The 25,389-nt window shown below is 40.9% G+C and overlaps 1 protein-coding gene across 1 annotated transcript in view; it reads right to left on the reverse strand.

The window, feature by feature from the left end:
• LOC104612562 (Cyclophilin-like peptidyl-prolyl cis-trans isomerase family protein) overlaps positions 1 to 25,389 on the reverse strand; it is a 39,561-nt gene that overhangs the window by 10,130 nt on the left and 4,042 nt on the right. The window contains exons 4-8 of the mRNA XM_010279998.3: positions 17,221 to 17,316; positions 16,634 to 16,741; positions 15,840 to 15,889; positions 10,095 to 10,197; positions 4,482 to 4,535 (exon numbers count right to left, since the gene is read on the reverse strand). Coding sequence (XP_010278300.1) covers positions 4,482 to 4,535; positions 10,095 to 10,197; positions 15,840 to 15,889; positions 16,634 to 16,741; positions 17,221 to 17,316 — 411 coding nt within the window. The remainder of the gene's footprint in view (positions 1 to 4,481; positions 4,536 to 10,094; positions 10,198 to 15,839; positions 15,890 to 16,633; positions 16,742 to 17,220; positions 17,317 to 25,389) is intronic.

Below are 25,389 nucleotides of genomic sequence, written 5' to 3' on the forward strand. Positions count from 1 at the left end.
GACAGAACAAAAACTGTGTTGTGAGCCAACCTCTATGTAGTCGTACAAATAACCTACGTCACACCCGGAAGCTGGGAGAAACAGAGAAAACTCAACCGCTCCTTGTAGACTTCATAGAACACCAATCCACTTGATTCGATCTTCAAGAAGAAGAATGAGAAGGCCTTCAATCACTGAGCGCCCAGGTTAAACTCCCTGTGGGGCCCGCAATCAGATTTGTCCAAAAAATTAGGGTTTTGAGCAACACACTTGAATCTGTCTAGAGGATGTCAAAACCAGTCCCCTTCTCTCCAGAAACCACTAACAACTGGATTGAAAAAGGTTTCTTTAACTATTCACACGATTCAGTTCTCCATACACACTGTTTATGGGAAAAAAAGGTGAAAAAAAGGGAAAAATGAGCCTGCTCCGATACCAAGAGGAAAAACAGCCTTTTTAGAAGAAATGACTGTTTAGAAAGTTGCAAAAAATACAAAAGAAAGTAGCGAAAATCAGAGTTCAAGAGGAAAGAAGAAGAAGAAAAAGGTGGCAGCAACTTGGGTTCAGAGAGAGATTTTCTAACATAATCCCTTCTCTTACTCCCTTAGTTCTATTTCATTAAGTTAAACTTTAGTAATTTACAGAGAAGCCCCTAGTTAGGCAGAAAATTAAAAAGACATAACATAAGAAAGAATAAAGACCAGATTAAGGCCCATTACAGCAAAGAACATAAAAGATAAAAAGGATAAATAGCCTATGGGCCACTCGGCCCATCTTCTCTACAGGGCCAGTAACATGTGATTGGGCCCACCTCACGATGGATTTCCAGAGCCAAAGCAAACAGTGTCACCTTAAAGGTTGGGAACCCGAGCCGATACAACAAGAGAGGTTAAACCTTATTCTGAAGTCAGGAACTAGTGCGAAGGGAGTTATTTTAACAAGCTTGGGTGTGAGTCAGCCAGGCCCAACCTTGTCCAGGAGTGACAGTGAACACATGTCTGAAACACGGGAAATCGAACTGCAGTTACTACTTATTGGTTACTCAGATGTTTTCCATGAACCCTCTGGCTTGCCGCCAGTGCGGTCACATGACCATCGGATTCCAATCAAACTAGGTGTTGCGCCTGCTAATGTGTGACCCTATCGGTATCCGCATTTGCCAGAAAACGGCAATAGAAAGATTGGTGAAGGAACTCAGGGACAAAGGCATGATACAGTTTAGTAACAGTCCGTATTCAGCACCTGTCCTCTTGGTTAAGAAGAAAGATGGCACATGGCATTTTTGCATTGACTACCGTGCCCTAAATAAAATTACAGTCCAAGATCAGTTTCCAATTCCCATAATTGATGAACTGCTGGATGAGCTTGGTATGCCTAAAACTTTCTCCAAATTAGATTTACGGGCAGGGTACCATCAGATTAGAGTACATGCTCAAGACGTCTATAAGACGGCATTTAGGACGCACGAGGGCCACTATGAAATTTTGGTGATGCCTTTCGGCCTTACTAATGCTCCATCTACTTTCCAGTCCTTAATGAATGAGATCTTCCAACCGTATTTGCGGCGTTTTATTCTGGTATTTTTTTATGACATTTTAGTTTACAGCACGGACTGGGAGTCTCACATGCAGCATTTACGCTCCACCTTTGACGTTCTTAGGGCCAATCAGTTGTATGCTAAAAAGTCGAAATGTGATTTTGGACAGACACAAATTCACTATTTGGGAAACATTGTCACAGCAGGCACAGTCAGAGCTGATCCAGAAAAGATAAATTGTGTGTTGCAGTGGCCCAAGCCCACAACTGTCAAGGATCTTAGGGGTTTTTTGGGTCTTACTAGGTATTACCGGCGGTTCATTAAGGGGTACAGCACTATGACGGCTCCACTAACAAACTTGCTCAAGAAGAATGCATTCCAGTGGTCGGAAGAAGCGGAGAATGCCTTCATGAGACTGAAGATGGCCCTTACGACACCCCCCATCTTGTCCCTGCCAGATTTTTCCAAACCGTTTGTAGTGGAATCAGATGCATCAGGAAAGGGCGTAGGGATGGTACTGTTACAAGACGAAAAGCCCATTGCCTATTTCAGCAAGGTTCTATGACCATTGGCCCAGGGGAAATCCACGTATGAAAAGGAGTTAATGGCGGTTGTGTTGGTTGTGCAGAAATGGAGGGGGTACTTACTGGGTCAAGCTTTCACCATTCGCTCCGACCAAAGAAGCTTACGATATCTAATAGAACAACCGGTTCTGAATGAGATACAACAGAAGTGGCTATATAAGTTGCTAGGCTTTGACTTCACAATAGAATACAAAACAGGTCCGTCCAATCTGGTTGCAGATGCTTTGTCAAGGCAACATGAGTGCTGTCAGATGGTAGCTTCTAGGCTCACTTATCCATTTATGAGTCAGCTGAGGGAGGAAGCCTCTAATGATGCTCGTCTCACTGAGATCAGAAACCAGATCCGAAATGGAGAACAAGTCCCACCGGGTTTCTCCCTTTGTAATGAAACTCTGATGTACAAGGGCAGAACGGTGCTGCCAGGTAACTCAACCCACATTCCGGCCCTCTTAGAGCTTTTTCATGCTTCACCAGTGGGTGGACATTCTGGCATCCTACGAACATATCGTAGGGTATCATCTCATTTTTATTGGGTGGGGATGAAGAGACAGGTTCGGGAGTATGTTGCCATGTGTGCAATATTTCAGCGGCATAAATATGACAATCAGTCCCCGGCTGGGCTGTTACAGCCTATACCGCTCCCGGAACAAGTTTGGGATGAGGTAACTATGGATTTCATTACTGGTCTACCTCCTTCCGGCGGAAAGACAGTCATTGTTGTTTTTGTGGATCGGCTGTCTAACTATGCGCATTTTGCACCACTTTCCCATCCATACACTGCAGCAGAAGTGGCCAAATTTTTTGTCCAGGAGGTCTCCCGTTTACATGGCACACCCAAGGCAATTATCTCTGATCAGGGCTCAGCTTTCATGAGCCGTTTCTGGGGTGAATACTTCCAGGTGCAAGGAACAAAACTCCATCATTCCACCAGATATCATCCACAGTCTGATGGACAGACAGAGGTGGTGAATCGTTCCCTTGAGACCTACCTTCGGTGCTTTACTAGTGATTACCCCGGGAAGTGGGCCAAGTGGCTGTCATGGGCGGAATACTGGTATAACACCTCTTTTCATGTTTCAATTGGCATGTCACCTTTTCATGCCCTGTATGGAAAGGAACCACCCTCTCTACTACCATATGAGAAGGGATCCACAGCTGTGGCTGAAGTAGATGCACATCTAGCAGACAGAGATGCCGTCCTTAAGGACTTAAAGACCAACTTGCTAAAGGCACAACAACAAATGAAGGCCTACTATGATAAGAAACATCGAGATGTTCAGTTCGAGGTAGACAGGATTTATTTGAAGCTGAGGCCCTACAAGCAAAGTAGCTTGGCCAAAAGGTCCTCTCAAAAGTTAGCTCCCAGATTTTATGGTCCATTTCGTATTGTAACCAGGGTGGGGAAGGTGGCTTATAAATTAGACCTCCCTAGCTCTTCCAAGATACACCCCACATTTCATGTATCCCTATTGAAGAAACACTTAGGGCCAGTCCATTCAGTTTCAGCTTGCTTACCAGAATTTTCTGAGGAGGGGGTTCTACAGCCAGAGATGGATCATATTGCTGACTTCAGGTGGGTACGAGATGGCAATAAGACAGTTCAGCAAGCCTTGGTGGTATGGAAACACCTCCCACCGGAAAACGCCACATGGGAAGACTGCTGTCAGCTGCAGCAACGCTACCCCGGCGTTAACCTTGAGGACAAGGTTGTTATAAAGGGGGGAGGAGCTGATGGAACTGTTGATAATAACAGAAATGTGAATGGCCCATTAAACAGTGTATAACCGGGGACCTCGCAAGATGGCCCATTATGGCTAAAGAGGGGTAACCGACATCTATAAATAGCCCATGAAACAATGACAAAGGTAGCGCGCGTATACACGCACCTCCAACCCGGCCCAACTCGGTGCATGCGTGAAAAGCACCCCCCAAACTCACATGCATGGATAAATAACATTGTTAGGGAGGGTTAAGTATTTTTACCCCTCCCTTATACTGTATCCTTCTTTAATCTATGTTAATAAAAGTTACTGTTATTGATAAAAAAAAAGTGGTAAATTGGGAAAGACTTAAAAATGAAGCAGCTTGATGTAACTTTTCCTGAAATTTAATACATAAGGACACTTTTATCTATTAAAACAAGTTCCGGCAATTAATTATGGGTGTGCCCACTACCCCGTTCATCAAAAATGGAATGTGCCAACTTACCATGCAAAATTTAACATTGTTGTCATATATTTACATTGAAGGTCTACTAACTATGAATTGAAAAGAAAGCTGTCATTAGAATATTGGAAATATACATAGTGATGGATCACATGGTAGATATGTTTGTAAAGAAACAAAAATCACAAGGTTCAAGTGAGGTTCAACTACCTTACCAGTTTTGCAAAGTTCCCTGCTGTCAGTGGTGCTGAATACCCATCAAGAACAACCTGAAGATGTGGATTACTGATGAAGTAAGCTTCAACTCACCACAGTAAAAAATGAATACCACTGAAATATTAAAATATCAGATCTTCTTGTCCAAAAAATATCCCCAATTCCATAGCCATTTGCTATTGACACACACATTGACATAGACTGCTCAACTATTTGGACACCCTTTGTTGGGCCAAGAGCCAAATTTTTATATAGATGGTATCAAAACCAACTAAGAGTAAGGCTACCACAAGCATTGCTTATGTGTCAATATGAGCAAAATATCCATTCACTTGGCTGTTAGACCATAAAACCAGTATGGTATTTAGATTTCAACTCTATTTCAAATGTACCTCACTGATTAGTTCAGTGGCTATGTAATAGCACCAAGGAGATAGTCATTTCATCCAGGCATTCAGAACACCTCAACTCAACTCAACTCAACCTTAACCCTTTTGGTTTCAGCTACAGTCAGAATACTACATTTGTATAATAGACTACCAGAGCAAGGTAAGGATAAGCCAAGGGATCATATATGAGAAACCTGAACAAATGGGCTAAATAGAAGGTAACCTAACAATTCCTTGGACAAGTATAGCTTTATAGTACATACTCCAAAGTTATCTACTTACAAAGAATATAAGAAGATTGCATGGTTAACTGCACTATCAAGAATTCCACCAGAAGCCCTACACAGGTTTTGTATTAATATTTTCTACCAATGGTATCAATTGCCTTGGTATCATTTTCTTTTTTCAATTATTATAATAAGTGAACTAGAACCCTTCCAAAAAAAGATATTATGTATCACCAACTTACCCCATGTACAATGATATATAAGTTGTACATCAACAAGGGATTCTCAGTTGGGATTCTAATTTGCCTTCTAGGCCAAAAGTTCAGTCATTAAAAATGGCAAGCAGTAGTAGAATGTTATAGGTTTCTCATGAAAATAAAAAGTAAAAAAAAAAGCCCATTAATGATTGGAAACATATGGGCACCATGAGATTCCAAAATGCAAACCAAAAAGAAGATTCAAACAGCTATGTACAAATATGGTTGGGAATCTTAAGAAGAACTACATGCTTAAATTATTCCAGTCCTAATAAAGCAGCACAAATACCAAAAAGCTGACACAGTGTCAATAGATCTGATGGCTAGAAGAAAGTCCTTGGAGGGTGATATGCTATATTGGTCTAACTCCCCTACTAGTGATTTTTCTATTCAATTAGTCCGGGGTCTAATTCAAGAAAATGGTAATAGAGTCCCTTGGCTGCATTTAATGTGGTTCAAACACCACATCCCTATACAGTTTTATCAGTTGGTGGCTTTTCACCTGAGGACTACCAACCTAGGTAGAATTATCTCATGCATATTTATTATCTCTATTCAGGAGCCATTTCTTGGTGTAATGGTAAAATCCTCTTCTGACGAGCATGAGAACACAGGTTCAAGTCTGAAGTGACCACTTTGTGCCCAAAAAAAAGGCCAAAGGTTAGATTTGTGTCCACTATCTAGTCTACCCCTCCCAAGGTCCTGGTTAGTCAAGACCATCCTTGGATAATGGCCCTTTTAGTTCCATATTCTCTATTCAATATGGATATATTTTCTATCCTAACCATAGGAAGAATTTGTACCATTTCATTTTCAAATGTGGTTTCTCCAATGCTATTTGGAAGCAATGTTAAAGAATTGCAGCTTGATGGACCTGGTTATGAGAGCTTCTTCCATACAAAGCTTCAAAGGCAGCCTCATCCCTGCCTTAATCCCAAGATTGGCCTTTTGTAGCATGCTTTACCACAGTTGGCTTGAAACAAATGCTAGGATTTGGACAAACCAGAAGGTCTTGTGGAAGTATCATCCATAAGGTGTCATTTGTTTAAAAATATGTGCATTTATAATAAATATCATGCCCAGACTGCAGTTAACTCATGGTTGGTCATCATCATGATCAATTGGTAATTTGGTATTCGCTTTTTTCTACATAGTGATGACCTATAGTTGTCCCATGGTTGATGTGGTGGTGAGGGGTTAATCTCTGTGAATTTTGTATTTTGTAACAATTCAGTTTTGGTCACCAGAAAAAGGTACTGATTAGCAAGGTTAACAAGTAAGGAAATGATTTGGAGGAAAAGATTTGCGGTGGAGAAGAAGAGATTTCTGGTAGAGGAATGTAAAGAGGGAGAAGTATTGATGTTTGAAGAGGAAGGGAGGGCTAAGGTTTTCATATGCGAAGCCGTTGCAGGTTGGATTAAAGGATTTGTCAAGGGAGCAATCCATACAGAGACCAAACCTAGCTGGAGGAGTGAGCTGAGAAAGGAATGGAAATTTTTCTCAATCGAGAAAAAAGTCAATAACAAAGGATGTTTTATGAGGATAGATGAAAAGTTGGATAATGGTAAGAGACAAACTATCTGCTTGCCAGAAGGAAGAAACAGACAGGGATGGGTTGCAGTTGCAGAGGTACTGCAAGAGTATGAGGAAAAGTGCTGGCTGGGGGGGCGGGGGGAAGAAGTTTCAGGAGTCAGAACAACATAAGGGGAATCAGGAGATAACGATTGAAGGAGCTGATGGCATCCCAAAGTTCGTTTTGAGAGGAGGCAAGGAAGATTGAAGCAAAATGTTGGCGGTGACAGAAAAGAAGAAGGTTAGAGATTAGAAAAGGATTCTTAACAATGTTATGATTAGAATTCCAAATGGGGATTCAGCTATGATTTTTCCTTTCGATGACAGTAAAGCAATTCTGGATAGTGGAAATTCGAAGACAAAGTGCATGACTGTTGAAACTTTGGAAGGTGCGGTGATGGTGGCGAACTGGACATCTTCTTGCAATGAAATTTCAATACCTGGCGGGAGTGTGATCTTGATCTTTGGTCTGCCTTCTAACTTATGGTTGGATCAAGTCTTCAATAAGCTTGCGGATGCGTGTGGTGGAGTATTAGAAGATGTTTGCACTGCTGACCTTCACGCAGTGAAGATTACAGTTGCAGGTGCCAAATCGGACAGGATTCCCTGCATGATCGACTTTTTGCTGAAGGGAGATGGTGGAAACTCTGGGTGGCATCGGAAGCTGAAGCGTCCCTGTGGTGTGGAAGGCGAGAAGTTGAAGACAAGGCAGGTAGGGTTTGGTGGAGTACACATGGCACATGCAAATTGGAAGGTCGGGGGGGGAAGAGAGAAAACGAAGGGTTGCTGGGCCTGGAAGCTCGAGACTCATTGAATATTATGGTCAAAAAAGGCTTGCTGTAATGCTGATTTCAAGAAGAATAACGAAAAGGGAGAAGAGGAAGATGAACAGGTGTTTCGAGAGAGAAATGAACAAGGACAGCAAGCTGGGCCGGGCTTTAGTGGGTCCACACATGATATTCTTGGGGAGTGATGGGCTTGGAACAAGTGGACTTAATAGTGGGACTAGAAGAGGTAAATTATAGTCTGGAATCAAAGGGTGGGCCCAGCTACAATGGTGGTTTGGCCCAAGAGTATATTGGGGGTAAGCAGATTAAAGAGGCGATAGAGAAAGTGGTGACAGAAGAGGACGATTGCAATGCCGAAGGATATGTTTAGAGAACAGCAGTGTTCCTCCCTAAAAATAAGGTTGCAACGACGATTCAGGAGGACGGGGGTGGAAACATAAGTGCGGAAGAGAAGGGGAGACTCAGGTGGACTATGAAGACAATCATTTGCATTAAGAAGAAGGGGAGGATGACGAAGACAAACAGGACGTCACTGAGGTTGAGGGAGGAATTCAGGAAAGAGATGAAAAGGATGATTGGGGAGAGAAAGCAACGGTAGAAGAAGAGAATGGCAGAAAGATGACTGAGGTTTTACTGAAGAGGGATGAAAATAGAGCAGAAGAAGAGGGGGAAATCAATCGAGGAGATGAGGTGGTCGGGTCTTTACAAGCATAGGAAATGAGAGCGTTGGAAGAATTAGTGGGGAAGGGAGCATGAGAAGTGGAAAAAGATTTCATTGAGAAGAAAAGAGGGGAGAAAGAATCAGGGGTTGAAAAAAAGGGAAGGGAGGAGGAAGAAGATAAGATTGGAGATGGAGTTCGAATTTACAAAAAGGAGTATAGAACTTTCCCCTTAGAAGAAAGTAGAGAAGGAAGTTTAGGGAAGGTTGATGAAGAACTTATGATGGATGAGGTCCATGAGGTAGAGAAGAATTGTGATTTAGAGAAAATGATAAACAAGGAAGTGGAAGTCAGTAAAATTCTGGGGCTGTTTTTCTTAGGAGGGAAGGAGTTCGCCAAGGAAGCATTCAGATCGGTAGAGGAAAAAATGGGGAAAAAGAGAGTAGTGCCATTCCAGTGCTTGACGGCAATTCCAACAATTCTGAAAAGGAAGTGATTGTTGGAGATGGCAGGGCAACTAGAGATGGTGGGGATGATTTCAAGGAGGAGGATTTATCTGAGAGGATTTGGATTTCAGATAGGGGTCAAAAGCCAGATGGGAGTCTGGAAGAAGCCGTGAAAATACTCGATACAGTTAGGAGATTCAGAACTCAAAAGAACAGAAAAAAGTTAGCAGCAAGTTCCAGTTTCCAAAGTCTTTGCACGGATAAAAGGAGGCTTATATGGCATTGGGCCTAATAAGCCCGTCAAAAAACACAAAAGATCAGAGAAAAGGCGACTAGAAGATTGTTCTCAAAAAGCTGATAAGAAGAGTCATTGAGTGGGAGTCTTGTTTGGGTTTGGGCAGTAGGGCTGGGTTTCCAGAGGGTGTCAGTTTTGGGTGGTAGGGTCTGGTTTTTGCCTTAGTGTTGCAGTGTGGTTTTTTTTTTTCTTTTTAGCTGGGTCGAGGATTCTTGTTTGGGCTGATTTTTCGGGCTTGGGGTTTCTTTGCTTGGGTCTCTGTTTTTGCTTTCCCTTGGGCGATTGCTTATTACCTTCCTTGTAATTGCTTTTTTTTTAGTTTTTAATAATTTTTTTATCTTCAAAAAAAAGATACTGACTTGGGAACATTCCATTTTTGATAAACCTGAAACATCCCTGGTGAAAAGACAAAGAAACTAATGCTGATAGTGATAAAAGTCAAAACATGGGGGTGGTTTTTTTTGCTTTCCCTTGGGTGATTGCTTATTACCTTCCTTGTAATTGCTTTTTTTTTAGTTTTTAATAATATTTTTATCTTCAAAAAAAAGATACTGACTTGGGAACATTCCATTTTTGATAAACCTGAAACATCCCTGGTGAAAAGACAAAGAAACTAATGCTGATAGTGATAAAAGTCAAAACATGGGGGTGGATTTTTTTAATCATGTATCTTTGACCAATGGTTAGGGGTATTCCCTCTTTATCAAAAACAGGATGTGCCTAATCATTACCTATGATGAAAAGTTGTAGTGAGCCAAATAAAAAGATATTTTAATTACAATTGCATAAGTACCACCAGATGATGGGAATCAACGATTAACATGAGGTTATGCAAGACAAGCTTTTCTCAGCTGTCAACATAAATCAATTATCAATAATTCTTTGAAGGTAAATTATGTTGATGTCTGAAAAAGCATATAAAGTTACAGATGCTTACAAGATATATTTCTTTCTTTGAATAATATGAACTTAAGCAAACCTGTATTATAGCAGATTTTCTTGGTTCACCACCAGAAGCAGGAGAAAAAGTTGTACCATCTCCCTTCTCGATCGTGAACTCTACAGTTCCTCTCCCAGTGAGCCTACAAAATATATGGAAACAATTTCTATTTCAGTTGTGTAAGTGCTCTATGATCCAGCAATACATGCAGATAAGAATCATCGCAGAAGCATTTAGAGGATACGTAATACATATGAATAGATAGAAAGAGATAGATAGTATATATAGTAATAAACATATACACATGCTGATAGATTGATAGATTGACATAGACATAGATATAGATACACTGAGGTCTAAAATATTACCCCAATGTTGGTAGTCCTGACTTGGGATCTTGGGAAGGGTGGACTGGGCATGGAACTAACCTTTGGCATTTTTTTTCTGACTCAAACTCATGTTTTAATTCTTGTCATCCAAGATTTTACCAAGGCAGCGAACAAAGTTATCAGGCTCTCCTTTGTTTAAATTCAACATGAAATTATCATATTCATAATTTTGTTCTTTAAGATCATAGAAATTGCTTAAAATAAACATCCAAAATTTGAAGCTCCACGATACCAAAACAACTCTCTTGAGATGTTCATCTACATCAAGAAAAAGAACGGTATCATCTGCAGACTGAGATGAGAAATGCATACCCTCTCCCTCCCTACTTCAAAGCCTTTAAGAAACTGTCTGCTAACAGCCTTCCCAATGAAGAGACTCAACACATCAACATCCAAGGAGAAAAGAAAAGGGGAAAAAGGGAAGTTTTGCCCGATTCCCTGAGCAGCTCTAAAATAGCCTTTCGGTTTGCCATTAACTAAGATGGATAACCAAGGGTGTTTGATATATCCCATCTTCACCCATCTGTCACCACCCTTTCAATCACCATAAAAGCTAAGCAGTGCCAATCCACCCTATCAAAGGCCTTCTCTAAATCAAGTTTGAATACCACCTCCTCTTTTCCTTGAGATCTTCTATCTTCTACACATTCGTTGGCAATGATAACAACATCAATTATCTTCCTACCTTGAAGAAAGCACACTGATTAGAGGCCACAACACCCCCCCGCCCACTCCCAATTACTTCCTTGAGCCTTTCAGCTCGTACAAACAAGCTTCCAGTAAGACTAATAAGGTCTGAAATCTTTTACCTCTACTGCCCCATTCTTCTTTGGAATTAATGAGATGAAGGTGAATTTAGTGCTTTTGTTGATGGTGGAATGGAAGAAATCATCAAACACATCCATGATGTCCCCTTTAATTATATCCCAGCAGACCTGAAAGAAAAGTAGGGAATCCATCAGGTCCGGGTGCCTATAACCATTTAAACCAAGCACCGCCTCCTTCACTTCTGACTTCTCAAAGACCCTCTCAAGCCACCTACTTTTCTCCTCTGTTAGGGTAGGTCCATCCCAACTAACTAGCTTTGGCTGCCAACTTTCTTGCGAAGAGAAAAGGTCCTCATAATAATTCAGTATTGCCTCTGCAATTTCCAATTGGTCTGTAATCTCCCGGTTTCTGACTCTTAACTTACCAATAAAGTTCTTCTTGCATCTGCCCAAAGCATATCTATGAAAGAAGGTGACGCTGATGTTGCCTTCCCTAAGCCAAGTAACCCTCAAAGCATTGTCTCCAGTACATTTCTTTCCTTAAAGTTAGCTTCTCCCAGTTCCTTCTCACTCTTCCTTCTTCACTTAGTCCTGCAAACTGCTCCTCCTCATCCAGCTTATCAAATTCTAAATTCAGGGTTTTCTTTTCCCCCTCAACCAGTCTGAAATTCCCCTTGCTCCAGCTCTTCAGCTTCTTTTTAGATATTTCAATTTCTACATAAACCTAAGCTCAGCCCATCCCTCCATATTGAATTCCTGCTACAACTTGGTTACTTCCCTTCAAAAGTCTTGTGAAATATCCAGGACTTCTTCAATCTAAATGGATGCCTGCCCATCTTCACTATCTCCATTTACAACAGCACCAGCTAGTGGTCTGAGGTACATCTCAAACCAACCTGTTGAGTGGTCATCGGATATTGCTCTTCCCAATCTTCTGAAATAAGATACTTATCAATCCTGCTAGTAACAATGTTCTCCTGCATGTTTGACCAAGTATAATGATCATTTGAAGGGGAAGGTCCCGAAGCTGAAACCAATTTATGAATGAAGAAAAATCTCATACTTCTGGTTGCTCTGCCACTTGAAGATTTTCTATGCACGCACCTGTTGATGTTAAAACCACCCCCAGTGCACCAAGAAAGTATAACATTGGTGCCAATTGATTCCAATTCCTCCCAAAAGATACTTCTTCTAGCAGGTGAATTAAGACCATAAACACCTATTAGAACCCAGTAGAAATTATCACTCTGGTTAGTGAAAAGAACTGAAACAAAAAAAAAATAGACTGTCTTTTAGATGACTTTATAGTATACAGTCCAGCTTCTTCAACCAAATACGTTTTTTATTTTTTTTTAGGTCTCTTTGCATCCTTTGAGTATGAACTCACTGTATCACAAATGGTTATGGAATTTTTTTTACATCCCCCTATTTGAAGAGGCCACTAAGGAATCCATCCTCTGTGCACCATGTAATTGGATAGAAGGGAGCCATCTGAAAGCACATTCTTATCCATTATGAGACAAAAACATATAGTTTGGAAGGGGAAATGAGTAACACCCAAAACCAAACTATAACATCAAGAACATAAAATAAAACACCAACAAACATGACCAATTATATAGACTGCACTAGCATCTCTAATGTAGACCAAAATCACAAAATCACAATCCAAAACTAGCACTCAGAACATTAACAAAGTCTGGATGCACTATAATCCAGTCAAAAATCAAATTTTCCATTTCCAAACTAAGGCTTGCATAGCCCTTTTGTTTCCCCTCATTTTTTTTATTCCTCTCCTTCCAAATATTCCAACGGAGTGCAAAAGGAATACAGTTCCAAAATATCTTTGCCTTTCCCGCTTCCTGCTATAGCAGGCCATAAAGAAAAATCTCGTTAGGATGCCTCAGCTGCCACCTATGTTTTCCAAATAAAGAAAAGAAAAACCTCATACAAATTTGGCAAAACTGCAAGAAATAAAAAGATGCCTCACATCTCCTTCGTGACTGTTGAAAACATAATGCCTGTTGAAATTGTATGATGCCCTTGAAAACACCAATTCTTTTTGTGGATATAACCTCTCTAGAATCTCAATAAAACCTAGCAACCCAATACTTGTATGCAACTACCTCCTCCAAAGAGCACTCTTTCATTACCAATTCTCCGGCCATCTAAGCAACACTTTATTTGTTGCCCTTATTCTTCTAAAACCCAGCCCTGCAAACAAAATCCTACTTAACTAAATGAAATCTTGACAATGCAAATATTATTGCATATAGGTGCATGAGGAGGTGAAAGGAAGGACAAGGATCTTGGGGTAAACCTTGTCTCATACAATGATGAAGGATCTAGGCATCTAGCCCAATGAAAGTTGGGATCTTGGGGTAAACCTTGTCTCACTTATGATACCACCAACCCCACTTTCTTCAACTGCACATTACACACTACACTCTAAAGCTGAAATCATTCAGTCAACACATCAAACACTTGGACTGCACACTGCAGAACCATTTACCATCAACACACCACTGCTGAAATTACTCAGTCATTTCATCGAACACTTGTTCTTCATACTGCAGAACTGATTACACACAAGGTCTAGGGGTTCACTCTCCTAGCCGACCCACTTTGACTTTTATTCATAAAACTTGAGTTACAAGAAAGACAATTTTGTCCCTCATAGAAGATGGGACACATAACTTAAACTCAGATACAATAGACCTTTCACTTTCAAGAAGATACACCAGAATGACCAAAATACCCCTGACTCAAGCATTCTAACAAAAGCCATATCCACCATTAAATATTAGTGATTGAATCATTTTACTACTTCTACCCATGTCCTTTTCGGTCTACCCCTAGCTCTTCTAGGCCCTTCCACTTGTAACAAATCTCTTCTTCTAACTGGAGCTGTCGGTGGTCTTCTATGCACGTGACCAAACCATCTTAGTCTACTATCTCTCATTTTATCACATATTGGAGCTACTCCTAGGTTTCTACAGATGGCTTCATTACTGATCCTATCCTTTCCTAGTTTGAATATTTGAATTATTCAATCTCTAGTCTTGTTGAATTTTGCTTTATTTATTGCATCGTATTTGTTTGGTTATAAGGAGATTAGAAACTTAATAAAACAGGTTATCTGCTAACCAAGTGACTTCCTCATGAAATAATTTTGAGGTTATTTTTTCATCAAGTGATCAATTGATTCTATCCAAGTTAATGTTATTTAGTTGCTTCAGGTTAAAAGAAGAGTTGCTTTAACTGAGAAGTCTTTAACTTCTTAGAACAAGTTTGACTTTCCTTCTCTAGAAGAGATTCCAGGAAACTCTATTGTGGGGCTATGTTATCCTTTCTTCTCCTAGTGTGATGCATGACCCTACTAAAGTTATTATAAGAGGCTTACCAAAAAAAAGAGTTACTATAGGGGCATATACACTTCCATTGACCACCACCACCCTCCCAAAAAAAAAAAAAAGCAAAATCCATTCCTTTGAGGCCCTGCAGCATCCAGAACTCTGGTGTGCTAAGGGAAACAAGATTTATTCAAGGACAAATGTAATTCCATTTCTGTCATGATTAGAAGCATGGCAGATAGTATTTGCACATAGTCTTCCTACTCTGAAAAGGTGGTTTGATTTCTCTTATCTAGGGGTTATAGGAGAGGCAGATCAGAAGTGAATAATATTGTTACTAGTCCATGATTCATGAAACATCTCATGATACTTTTGCTAGAGATGAAGGATGAAGAATGAAGAATGATTCAAGCAATCAAATGGCAAATGTGGGTGATTGGGGGCATGAAAAAGTTTTCCATGTCACAAAGGAGGATCCAATCCTTGCATTGTCCATGAATATTCTGCACATGCAAAGATATGTGGTTGATTGGTGATACTCCAGCTATGCTTGGATTAGAAGGGGATCTATGCATGCATGCTCTTCCATCATATTCTAGAGCCATTTACGATTTTGGATTTCTTCTGCTTTTGAGTTATGTCTAGCACATATTTTCTCTATATAATTCATTTATCAATGTTTATCAAAAGAAGAATAAACTGAATATAATCTTCCAATTTAAAATGTCAGGATCAAAGGATGTTTAACTTTATTCAGCAGTTTTGGAATTCAAAGTAGTAACTATAAATGAAAGTGAAATCAATATTCCATCAATGCACTCTATTATTATAAGATTTAAAACCTAATATATAATTTTACACTTCAACCATATTACTAGTTGTTCTAAAATTTCATCTTAGTATACCTAGGCTTCATTTAACTGAACTACATCTATATTTGCCCCCTGAAAGGGCCACAGAGTCCCTAAAAACGGACTAGCTAATTGTTAATCGTCATACACAAGCTAGCTTTACTAGGTGAGAATGAAACAAAACAATACCATAGAATTTATTCATATGATTTCTTTTGTCGATTAATACAGCAAAAGATACTAATGTGATTCACCAGCATTGCTAAGTTAGCTCTTTTGTCAGATGTAGGGGTGCAAGATCACATATTAACAATATATACATATATGTATGTATGCATGTATGCATGTATGCATGTACATATGCATGCAAATCTGTAACCCAAAAAAATATATGAATGAAATGTTTGGTATTCACAATTTATACCTTGGGTATTTTAAGTATTGCTCGGGCAACAAAAATGACAAACCTGGAGCCTGTTCAAGAATGGAACTGTTGAGAAGTTTCACATATTTACATCTTATTACTATCATTAATCAGGTAGCCAAATAAATAAAGAAGACTAATCTAGACATATACCATTTTTGATAAACCGGGTACATCCTTGGTGAAAAGACAAAGAAACCAATGTTTATAATGATAAAAATCAACATATAGGAGTCATTTGTCTTACAAAACATGTAATTTTTTACTAATGTTTAGAGGCTGTCATTTGAGCACATCCCATTTTTACAAAGGGCCACACCCTTAATTATTACCCAAAAATGGTAGATATTTTAAAAGATAAAATCACTCCTTTTGATCATTGAAAACGAGAATATGTTTTGTCCTTCAGTTTTCTCTCCTATCAAAATCATGATGTGACCAATTACTCCTTTTTTTTTTTTGATAGATAACCATAAGTATAATTAAAAATGCAGAACAAATAATTAGGGGCTCCTGAACCGAGCCAAGACCCATTCAGAATTTAGGTTAGCTCAAAATAACTGTGCCCAAATTTCTCCTTTAAATAACAAGTTAATAAACACTAACAACAATAATCATAAACATTTCTAGTTTTCCACTACAAAGTAACAACACATTCAGGAGAACATGGAGAAACCATTAGACATCAACATCATAGGTCCAAATACTGCCATTGGTTGCCGAAATACAAATTTCCTGTTATGGATTAACTAGCTTATTTGGGAAAAAAACACACCATGGATAGTAAATATTACTTGTAATAATTCCAACTCTGCAACAGTATCCAATGATGATGCAAGATCTACAGATACTCTATCTGGGTCATTATCTTTGATTGATGCCAGAAGGCTCTGCAACCTGCCCTGGAAAATTAAATTAAATATGTCCTGTAAATCCTACAGGCACTTGGAGCAATTGTCTTTTATCAAACAGAAGAATTATACAATGCGTTTAAAAACCTATCTCCGGGAACTACTGATCAAATAGATGTTAACGTAGCTGATAAAAAAATAACAAAAAGTAAAATGAAATATAAGGCTCAAACCAGTTGTGCTCTTGCAAGATGATATACCATGGTGGACCAAGTCAACCATAAAAACTTTTTCTCTTCTTCATTTTTTAAGCTTCTAAGTCCAAACTCCAATTCTTTAACAACATTGCCCAAAAAAAGCTTTGGAATTTGAGACACTGATTTGAAAGGAAGTTTCTAAAAGCCCAAGAAACTAGAGCATGTATAACATTTACATAAAATGGTTTAGAAACAAGGAGAGGAGGATATCTTCATCCCTGGCCTTGCACTGAAAACAAAAGTTACTGATGGAAAAAAATTTTGCCATTTTACCTTCCCATCTATAAGAGAAGCATGCAGCATGGAACCCTTCTCCTTAAGATCTTCAGGTATACTACCCAAGATGGATTCTTTCTCATCCATTGCAATCTGAAAGAAAAATATGGATAAGTAAATAAATAAATAAAATTAGATGGTATCATAAAATAATCTATACACAAGCTACATACCTATGCTAAACTAGACATATCTCGAACACAAAAAGGAACATAGATAGGATAGGAACCCCAAGTGTAAGTGGGGTGGTAAGGCTAAGCGTGGTGGTCTCCTTGAAGGACAAAGAAAGGCCAAAGGTTATTAGGTAGTGAAGACAAATAGGGGTCTCAAAATAGATAGAATCGTGTGCCGGTCACGGTTTATTCCCCTTTTTATAAGGGGAGACCTTGAGGCCCTGAGGGGAAGGAGCCAAAAGGGGTTTGATTCCTATTTGGAAAGGAGATCTTTGATTCGGTGTCGGTTGTCAGGAGTTCACTGCTGGGGGTTCGCCACATGTCGCGCGAGATCTTCCTAGGACGAAGTTTCCTTCGTCCAAGGATTCTCATGATACACGTGCGCTACTTCCCCTTACGAGTCTCCTGTATTGACGTGGCACAGATGACGTCAGAGCTAATTTGACGTATTCAATTAATTTGTTTGATGTCTTATCGTGAGTGACTTTGGCTTGTTGTAGTCACGCGGTGGTTCCTTAGTCCATTGCAGGTCTATGATGGCTTTAAGCTCATCGCAAGCATGTGATGGGTTATGGGTTCATCGTAGGCCCTCAATGACTTCCATGTCATCATAGGTGTTTCTGTCGTTCTGATTTAATACCTTCATCGTGATCACAGACATGGGGAACCACATGTACTTACAATTAGCCCCCCTGTTTATTAGTAATAGTATTCTTATCAATAAGCATTCCCGCGGCCGGTGCGCTTGCTTTACTTCTTTTATTGCATGTTTTGTCATCAGCTGGGGTGTTATGGCTGGGGTGAGGAGAGGTGATTCTGAGTTTTGTTTCGTCCAAGTACTGGTTATCTCTTGAGGTTGGGCATCATGTAGGTTTTTGGTGACTATAGTCGTTGGGGCTCAGGTTGGGGTGTTTGGCTTGGTGCTTTTGTTTGATAGTATGTTGGCTGGATATCAGAGGTATGAATGGATCTATTTCTATTGTTCATCTGTTGTGGGGATCCTGAAAGTTTGAGCTTAATTCGGGGGAGAAGAAAAGAAAAATGTTGCTGCTGGTGTGTTTGTTTTGGAGCGCGTTGTGTGTTAGGACTGGTCAGTTCTAGTATGATTGTTATTATCCCCCCTGTTTCTTGATAGGAAGGACTTTATCAAGAGGTAGGCTTTTTGTTCACGGTTAGATTTGATTTTCAGCCCTTGGCAATAATGCTTACTATCAAGAAACACTTCTGAAGGCCTCTGTATGTACTCTTGCGTCATTTCGGGTCATTGAGGGGTGGTTCTACCCCATGTATTGCAGGTTGCTCCACAATGCCTGTTTGTTGAGTGTTTTATGCATCTGAAGGGGCAAGATGGGACGGCTTTTGTTAGGTAGTGAAAGACAAACAGGGGTCTTAGAATAGATAGAATCGTGTGTCGATTACAGTTTATACGCCTTCTTATAAGGGGAGACCCCGAGTCCCTGAAGGGAAGGAACCAAAAGGGGTTTGATTCCTATTTGGTAAGGGGATCTTTGATTCGGTGTTGGTTGTTATGAGGACATTGTTGGGGGTTCTCCATGTGTCACGCGAGATCTTCCTAGGATGAAGTTTCCTTTCATCCGAGGATTCTCATGATACATGTGCGCTACTTCCCCTTACGGGTCTCCTGTATTGACGTGGCATGGATGATGTCAAAGCTAACCTGACATATTCACTTAATTTGTTGGATGTCTTGTCGTGAGTGACTTTGGCTTGTTGTGGTCGTGCAGTGGTTCCTTAGTCCATCACAGGTCCGTGATGGCTTTGAGCTCATCACAAGCCTATGATGGCTTATGGGTTCATCGCAGGCCCTCGATGACTTCCATGTCTTCATAGGTGTTTCTATCATTCTGGTTTAATACATTTGTTGAAGTTCGACCTGCCCTAGAATTCTTTCTTGTTCGTTGACTGTAAAGTAAAGTGAACAGCAAGAAGTAGAAGTAGGAGAGGAAAGAAGAAGAGAGAAAAGAGAGAAGGTTCGGTTCGAATTAGAGAAAAAGTTATCCCTAGATTCAGCCAGACCTGTTATTATATTATTAACTTATTGGAAAAGACTTAAGTGCCCTTATTTAAGTAAGAGGCACTCGAACTAATATAACAGTACACATCAACATTCTCAACAAGTGCAAAGACCAAAATACCCCTTCACTAACACCACTAACACTCCCCCTCAAGCTGGTGAGTATATATCATATAATCCCAGCTTGTTACACATGTAGTCCACTCTCCCCCGACTCAAACCTTTTGTAAACAAGTCTGCCCACTGGTTTACCGTACTCACATATGCAGTTTCTATCACTCCATTCAGCACCTTCTCTCTCACAAAATGACAGTCAACTTCGATGTGCTTGGTTCTTTCATGAAACACCGGATTGGAAGAGATATGAACCGCTGCCTGATTGTCACAATAGAGCTTCATTGGAGTATTGATGTCATATCCTATCTCCTGTAGAAGGTTCCTTAGCCACACTAATTCACAAGTAGTATGTGCCATGGCCCTATATTTTGCTTCTGCACTGTTCTTGCCACAACTGTTTGCTTCTTACTTTTCCACGTTACTAGGTTACCCCCCAGAAAGGTGCAATAGCCTGTGGTAGATCGTCTATTAGACATAGAACCTGCCCAATCAGCATCAGTGTACCCTTCTACTACCAGTTTTCCACAACTCTTGTACAGCAAACCACGACCAGGAGCTCCTTTCAGATACCTCACAATCCTTAGCACTACATTCCAATGTGGGACCAAAGGTTTCTGCATGAACTGACTCACCACACTAACCGCAAATGAAATATCTGGCCGAGTAATGGTTAGATAGTTTAGTTTGCCTACAAGTCGTCGGTATCTGCCAGGGTCTTCAAATACTTCACCTATATCACTGCTCAGCCTCGTATTTGTTTCCATAGGTGTCTCGGTCGGTTTAGTACCCAGCAACCCTGTTTCTTCCAGTAAATCAAGCACATATTTCCTTTGACACAAATTAATGCCATGCTTAGATCTTGCTACCTCTATGCCCAAAAAGTATTTCAACTTGCCAAGGTCCTTTGTCTAAAAGTGTTCCTGTAGGAATGCCTTCAATCTGTCAATGCCCATTTTATCATTCCCAGTCATAACGATATCATCCACATACACCACCAATATTATTTTGGCTACCGAAGAGTCAAGACTGAAGACAGAATGATCAACTTGGCACTGTTTCATACCAAACTTCTTGATCACCTCACTAAACCTACCAAACCATGCTCGAGGGGACTGTTTAAGTCCATATATAGCCTTCTTAAGTCTGCATACCTTACCATCCTCCCCCTGAGCAACAAACCCTAGTGGTTGCTCCATGTAGACCTCCTCGAGCAAATCACCATGCAAAAAGGCATTTTTGATATCTAGCTGATGTAGAGGCCAATCATACATAGCTGCAAGGGAGATGACAACACGAACTGACCCTATCTTAGCAACCGGGGAGAATGTCTCTGTGTAGTCAATGCCATAGGTTTGGGAGTACCCTTTGGCAACCAGCCGTGCCTTCAGGCACTCAACACGACCATCTGGCAAGTACTTAACACTATACACCCACTTACAACCAACAGCTTGCTTCCCAAGAGGAAGAGCGGTGAGGTCCCAAGTGTAATTATGATGCAGAGCAGAGAGCTCTTCTTCCATAGCATGGCACCACTCTGGAGAGGTAAGGGCTTCCTGGACATCCTTAGGAACAACCACGGAGGATAACAAAGAGATGAACTAGCGATGGGAAGCGGAGAGGTGAGTAAGTGAAACAAAATTGGAAATAGGGTGAAGGGTGCAGGTATGTTTACCTTTCCGGAAGGCAATAGGAAGATCTAGGTCGGAAGCTGGTGTCAGAGCTGGAGCTGGATCTGTCGACGGTGATGAAGTCGAAGGAGCTGCAGCCGATACACGCAGGCGATGTGTATACACGTGACGGATGGGTGGACGGTGGCACCGGAGGCAAGGACGTAGGCATGACTGGAACCAGAGGAGGTGGATCAGCCACAGGAAGAGGAAGAGGAGGTGGTGATGTGGAGGAAGCAGCATCACCGGACCCCACGAAGAACGGAGTAGACTCGAAGAACGTAACATCAGCACATACCAAGGAACGACGAGAACTGAGAAGATAACACTTGTACCCTTTCTGAGTTCGGGAATAGCCAAGGAAGATACACTTCAGGAACGTGCATCTAACTTGTCAGTCCCGGGACCCAGATTATGAACGAAGCAGACACACCCAAATACCCGAGGAGGAAGCGGAAACGGAGACATGTTGGGGAATAAGACACTAAAAGGAGAACGACCATCAAGAATAGGTGTGGGCATCCGATTAATTAAGAAACAAGAGGTGAGCATTGCATCGCTCCAAAAGGTTTTAGGAACATTCATGTGGTGCATGAGGGAGCGTACCGTTTCTACAAGATGTCGGTTCTTTCTCTCAGCAACCCCATTTTGTTGCGGAGTGTAGGCACAGGAAGTTTGGTGTATAATGCCATGTTGGTCCAAGTATTCTTGAAAAGATGAAGACAAGTATTCACGACCATTATCAGAACGAAAAATTTTGATGTGAACGCCAAATTGATTGCGAATCTCAGCATAAAATTTCTGGAAGATGGCAAATAATTCACTTCTTTCTTTCATTAAATAGAGTCACGTCATTCTTGAACAGTCATCAACAAAAATAACAAAATATATGTATCCATTATATGACATCACTTTATAAGGACCCCACACATTTGAATGAATTAAAGAAAAAAGACTCAACACATGGTTATCGACCCTAGAACGAAAGGGAACACGATGGTGTTTCCCAAATTGACATGACTCACAATCTAAAATAGAAAGTTGACTCAATGAAGGGACTAAGGACTGCAACACTTTCAGTGAAGGATGACCAAATCTACAATGCCACTGGAGAGGAGAAATGGATGACTGAAGGGTCGTTGACGTTCTTCCACCACCATCAAGATAATACAGTCCACCGGCTTCATGCCCTCCACCAATCTTCATCCCCATCTTGAGATCCTGAAAAACACACATAGAGAGGTAAAATGTGATGGAGCACTTAAGGGACTTGGTCAGCTTACTAACAGACATAAGATTAAATGGAAGCTTAGGTACAAATAAAACAGAGGATAGGGATACAGGGTCTAGGTCAACATTACCAACACCACAGATAGATGATGTGGAGCCATTAGCAAGGGTAACAGATTGTGATGTTGAGCAATGGGTGAGAGATGAAAACACACCTGGAGTTCCCGTCATGTGATCGGAGGCTCCAGAGTCAATAATTCAGGGGTTGGGTGTGGATGCCAAACAAGCCATACCTGAGTGTGCAAAGGTAGCTGTGTTTTGCTGTGACTTGGATTGAACAAACCTTTCATACTCATCCCGAGGAACACTCACCATCTCCTTGCCTGGACCATCTGAGGGAGTAGAAGGCATCGGATCAGCTGTCCGGTTCTCCTGTCTAGAGCTGAAACTGGTGTCACTAGTCATGGCATGGTTGGCCCACATCGAGGGAGGACCATGTAAGTCATAGCAGTAGTTAATAGTATGTCCATCCAAACCACAATGAGTACACTTCCGTGGACCCGAGCCACGTCCTCTACCACGAGCTCCCCCTGAATCTCTGCCTCCAGTACGACCACCACCACGGATATGTGTAGGTCTACCACTACCACTCCTGCCAAGCTGGGCTCCTCGAGCCTCACTTCTGCCACCTCGACCTCTCGATACTGCAAATGCTGATTTATCTGAGACATTAGAATCCATAGATCCAATGGAATCCCTCCGAAGACGAGCAAACACCTCCTCTAAAGATGGAAGAGCAGATCCCCCTAGTATCTGGGCTCATACTGGTTCATACTCAGACTTCAGCCCCACTAGAAACCGTGTCACATCAAGCTGCTCTCGCTGTTGCTGTTGAACTTTGACATCAGAAGTGAGAGGATGATAGACGTTTAACTCATTACGGATATTTCTCACACTGGCATAGTACTCCTCAAGGCTCTGATTTCCCTGTTGCAGATTGAAGTATTCCTGATACAGTTGATATACCCTAGTGGTATTATACTGACCTGAATACAGTTTCTTAGCATGATTCCACACCTCTTTGGCTGTGTCAAGAAACATGAAGTTCACACTGATTCTGGGTTCCATACTGTTCCACAACCATGTGATGATTTGTGCATCTTCCTATTCCCAGTCTTCATACTCCTGAGAATTAGCGGGGGGTTTCTCCTCTCTTATGTGCTTCGCTTTCTTCTTCGCCTTCAGAAAAACCTCTACAAACTTGGCCCAAGGGACATAGTTCTCTCCATTCAGTTTAATGGAGGTCATTTGGACATTCAGGTAGTCAGTAGATATCATGACACTAGGTTTACTATCACTGTTATCTGCCATTGCCGAACTCCCTTATCACTGAATTCTGAGCACTACACACAAACACTTCACCGAAATCTGCACACTGATTTCAACAGTAATAAATGCTGAGAACTGCAACACCACAACCCTACTCACCGAAATCTGCACCCTGATTTCAGCAATATTAAATGCTGAAAACTGCAACACCACAAACTCTACTCACCGAAGTCAGCACACTAATTTCAGCAATATTAAATGCTGAAAACCACACTTGTAACACCACAAACCCTAATCCACAGCTACCGGAAGTTTCACCATTAAGTAGACACTATTGCCCTTTGAATCACACACAAACCAGAATAAACCCTAGCATACTGCAATCTGAAAATTCATCATACGAACTGTACTACACCTCTCATGTATTCCATAACAGAAAATATGCATAAAAAGAAACTTTACCTCATTGCCTGAAGGCCAACCACACGAAGGACTGAGACACCACTGCACCACACGTACCAGCCCTAATTAGGGCTTAGAAACCACAGCAACCAATCACCAACGACACAATCGGAGGCATAGGAACCTCCAAGGGAAGAGGGCGATCACTCCTTTTCAGCCCTTTTCCCAGTCTCCAACTCACAGCTGAGAGACCCAAAAGAAACCCTAGTTCGAATGCGCAGAAGACAGAATTCTAGCAAGTCTGATTTGTTCAATGTGGCTCTGATACCATGTTGAAGTTCGACCTGCCCTAGAATTCTGTCTTGTTCGTTGACTGTAAAGTAAAGTGAACAGCAAGAAGTAGAAGTAGGAGAGGAAAGAAGAAGAGAGAAAAGAGAGAAGGTTTGGTTCGAATTAGAGAAAAAGTTATCCCTAGATTCGGCCAGACCTGTTATTATATTATTAACTTATTGGAAAAGACTTAAGTGCCCTTATTTAAGTAAGAGGCACTCGAACTAACATAACAGTACACATCAACATTCTCAACAAGTGCAAAGACCAAAATACCCCTTCACTAACACCACTAACAACATTCATCGAGATCGCAGATACGGGGAACCACACGTACTTACACCAAGAAAGTAGAAGCCCTATAGAATAGATTTAGACAAATGGTACCATGTGGTATTGCAGGAATAACATATCTAAATAACGAATCTCTTGCAACAAACCATTTGGACTACACGAATAGGTTCTTTATATAGGTGTAAAATCCCCAAGACATACTGGAGTTCAAGACTAACCAACTTAACTGAAAAGCAGAATACTAATTCAAAGCTGGAAATCAGTTAGGTTATTCAAACTGCAATAGTATTAACAAGGAACAGGATACAGGTACTCTGATCAATCTCATCAGCATTGGAGTGGCTCACCAACTTTTGTGCTATGATTAATCTAGAAATTACTCTACATATGACATGATCTGAGCCTGGTCTAATGTAGAAATTTGAAAACTTTTTTCCACCACTACACAGATAGCTGACCAGTGTTGTCTCCTCAGTGCATCTCCTACCACCCAAGATGTAGCTTGATGGCTGCTCCCTGGGTAATCCAGGACCTTGGGGTATACATGGAAGATTTAGGGATTAAGAGGAAAGGTTCTACTAGCTTATTT

Source organism: Nelumbo nucifera, chromosome 1 (genome assembly GCF_055504915.1).
Source record: "Nelumbo nucifera cultivar China Antique chromosome 1, China Antique-T2T, whole genome shotgun sequence".
In the NCBI taxonomy this organism is placed as follows: Eukaryota; Viridiplantae; Streptophyta; class Magnoliopsida; order Proteales; family Nelumbonaceae; genus Nelumbo; species Nelumbo nucifera.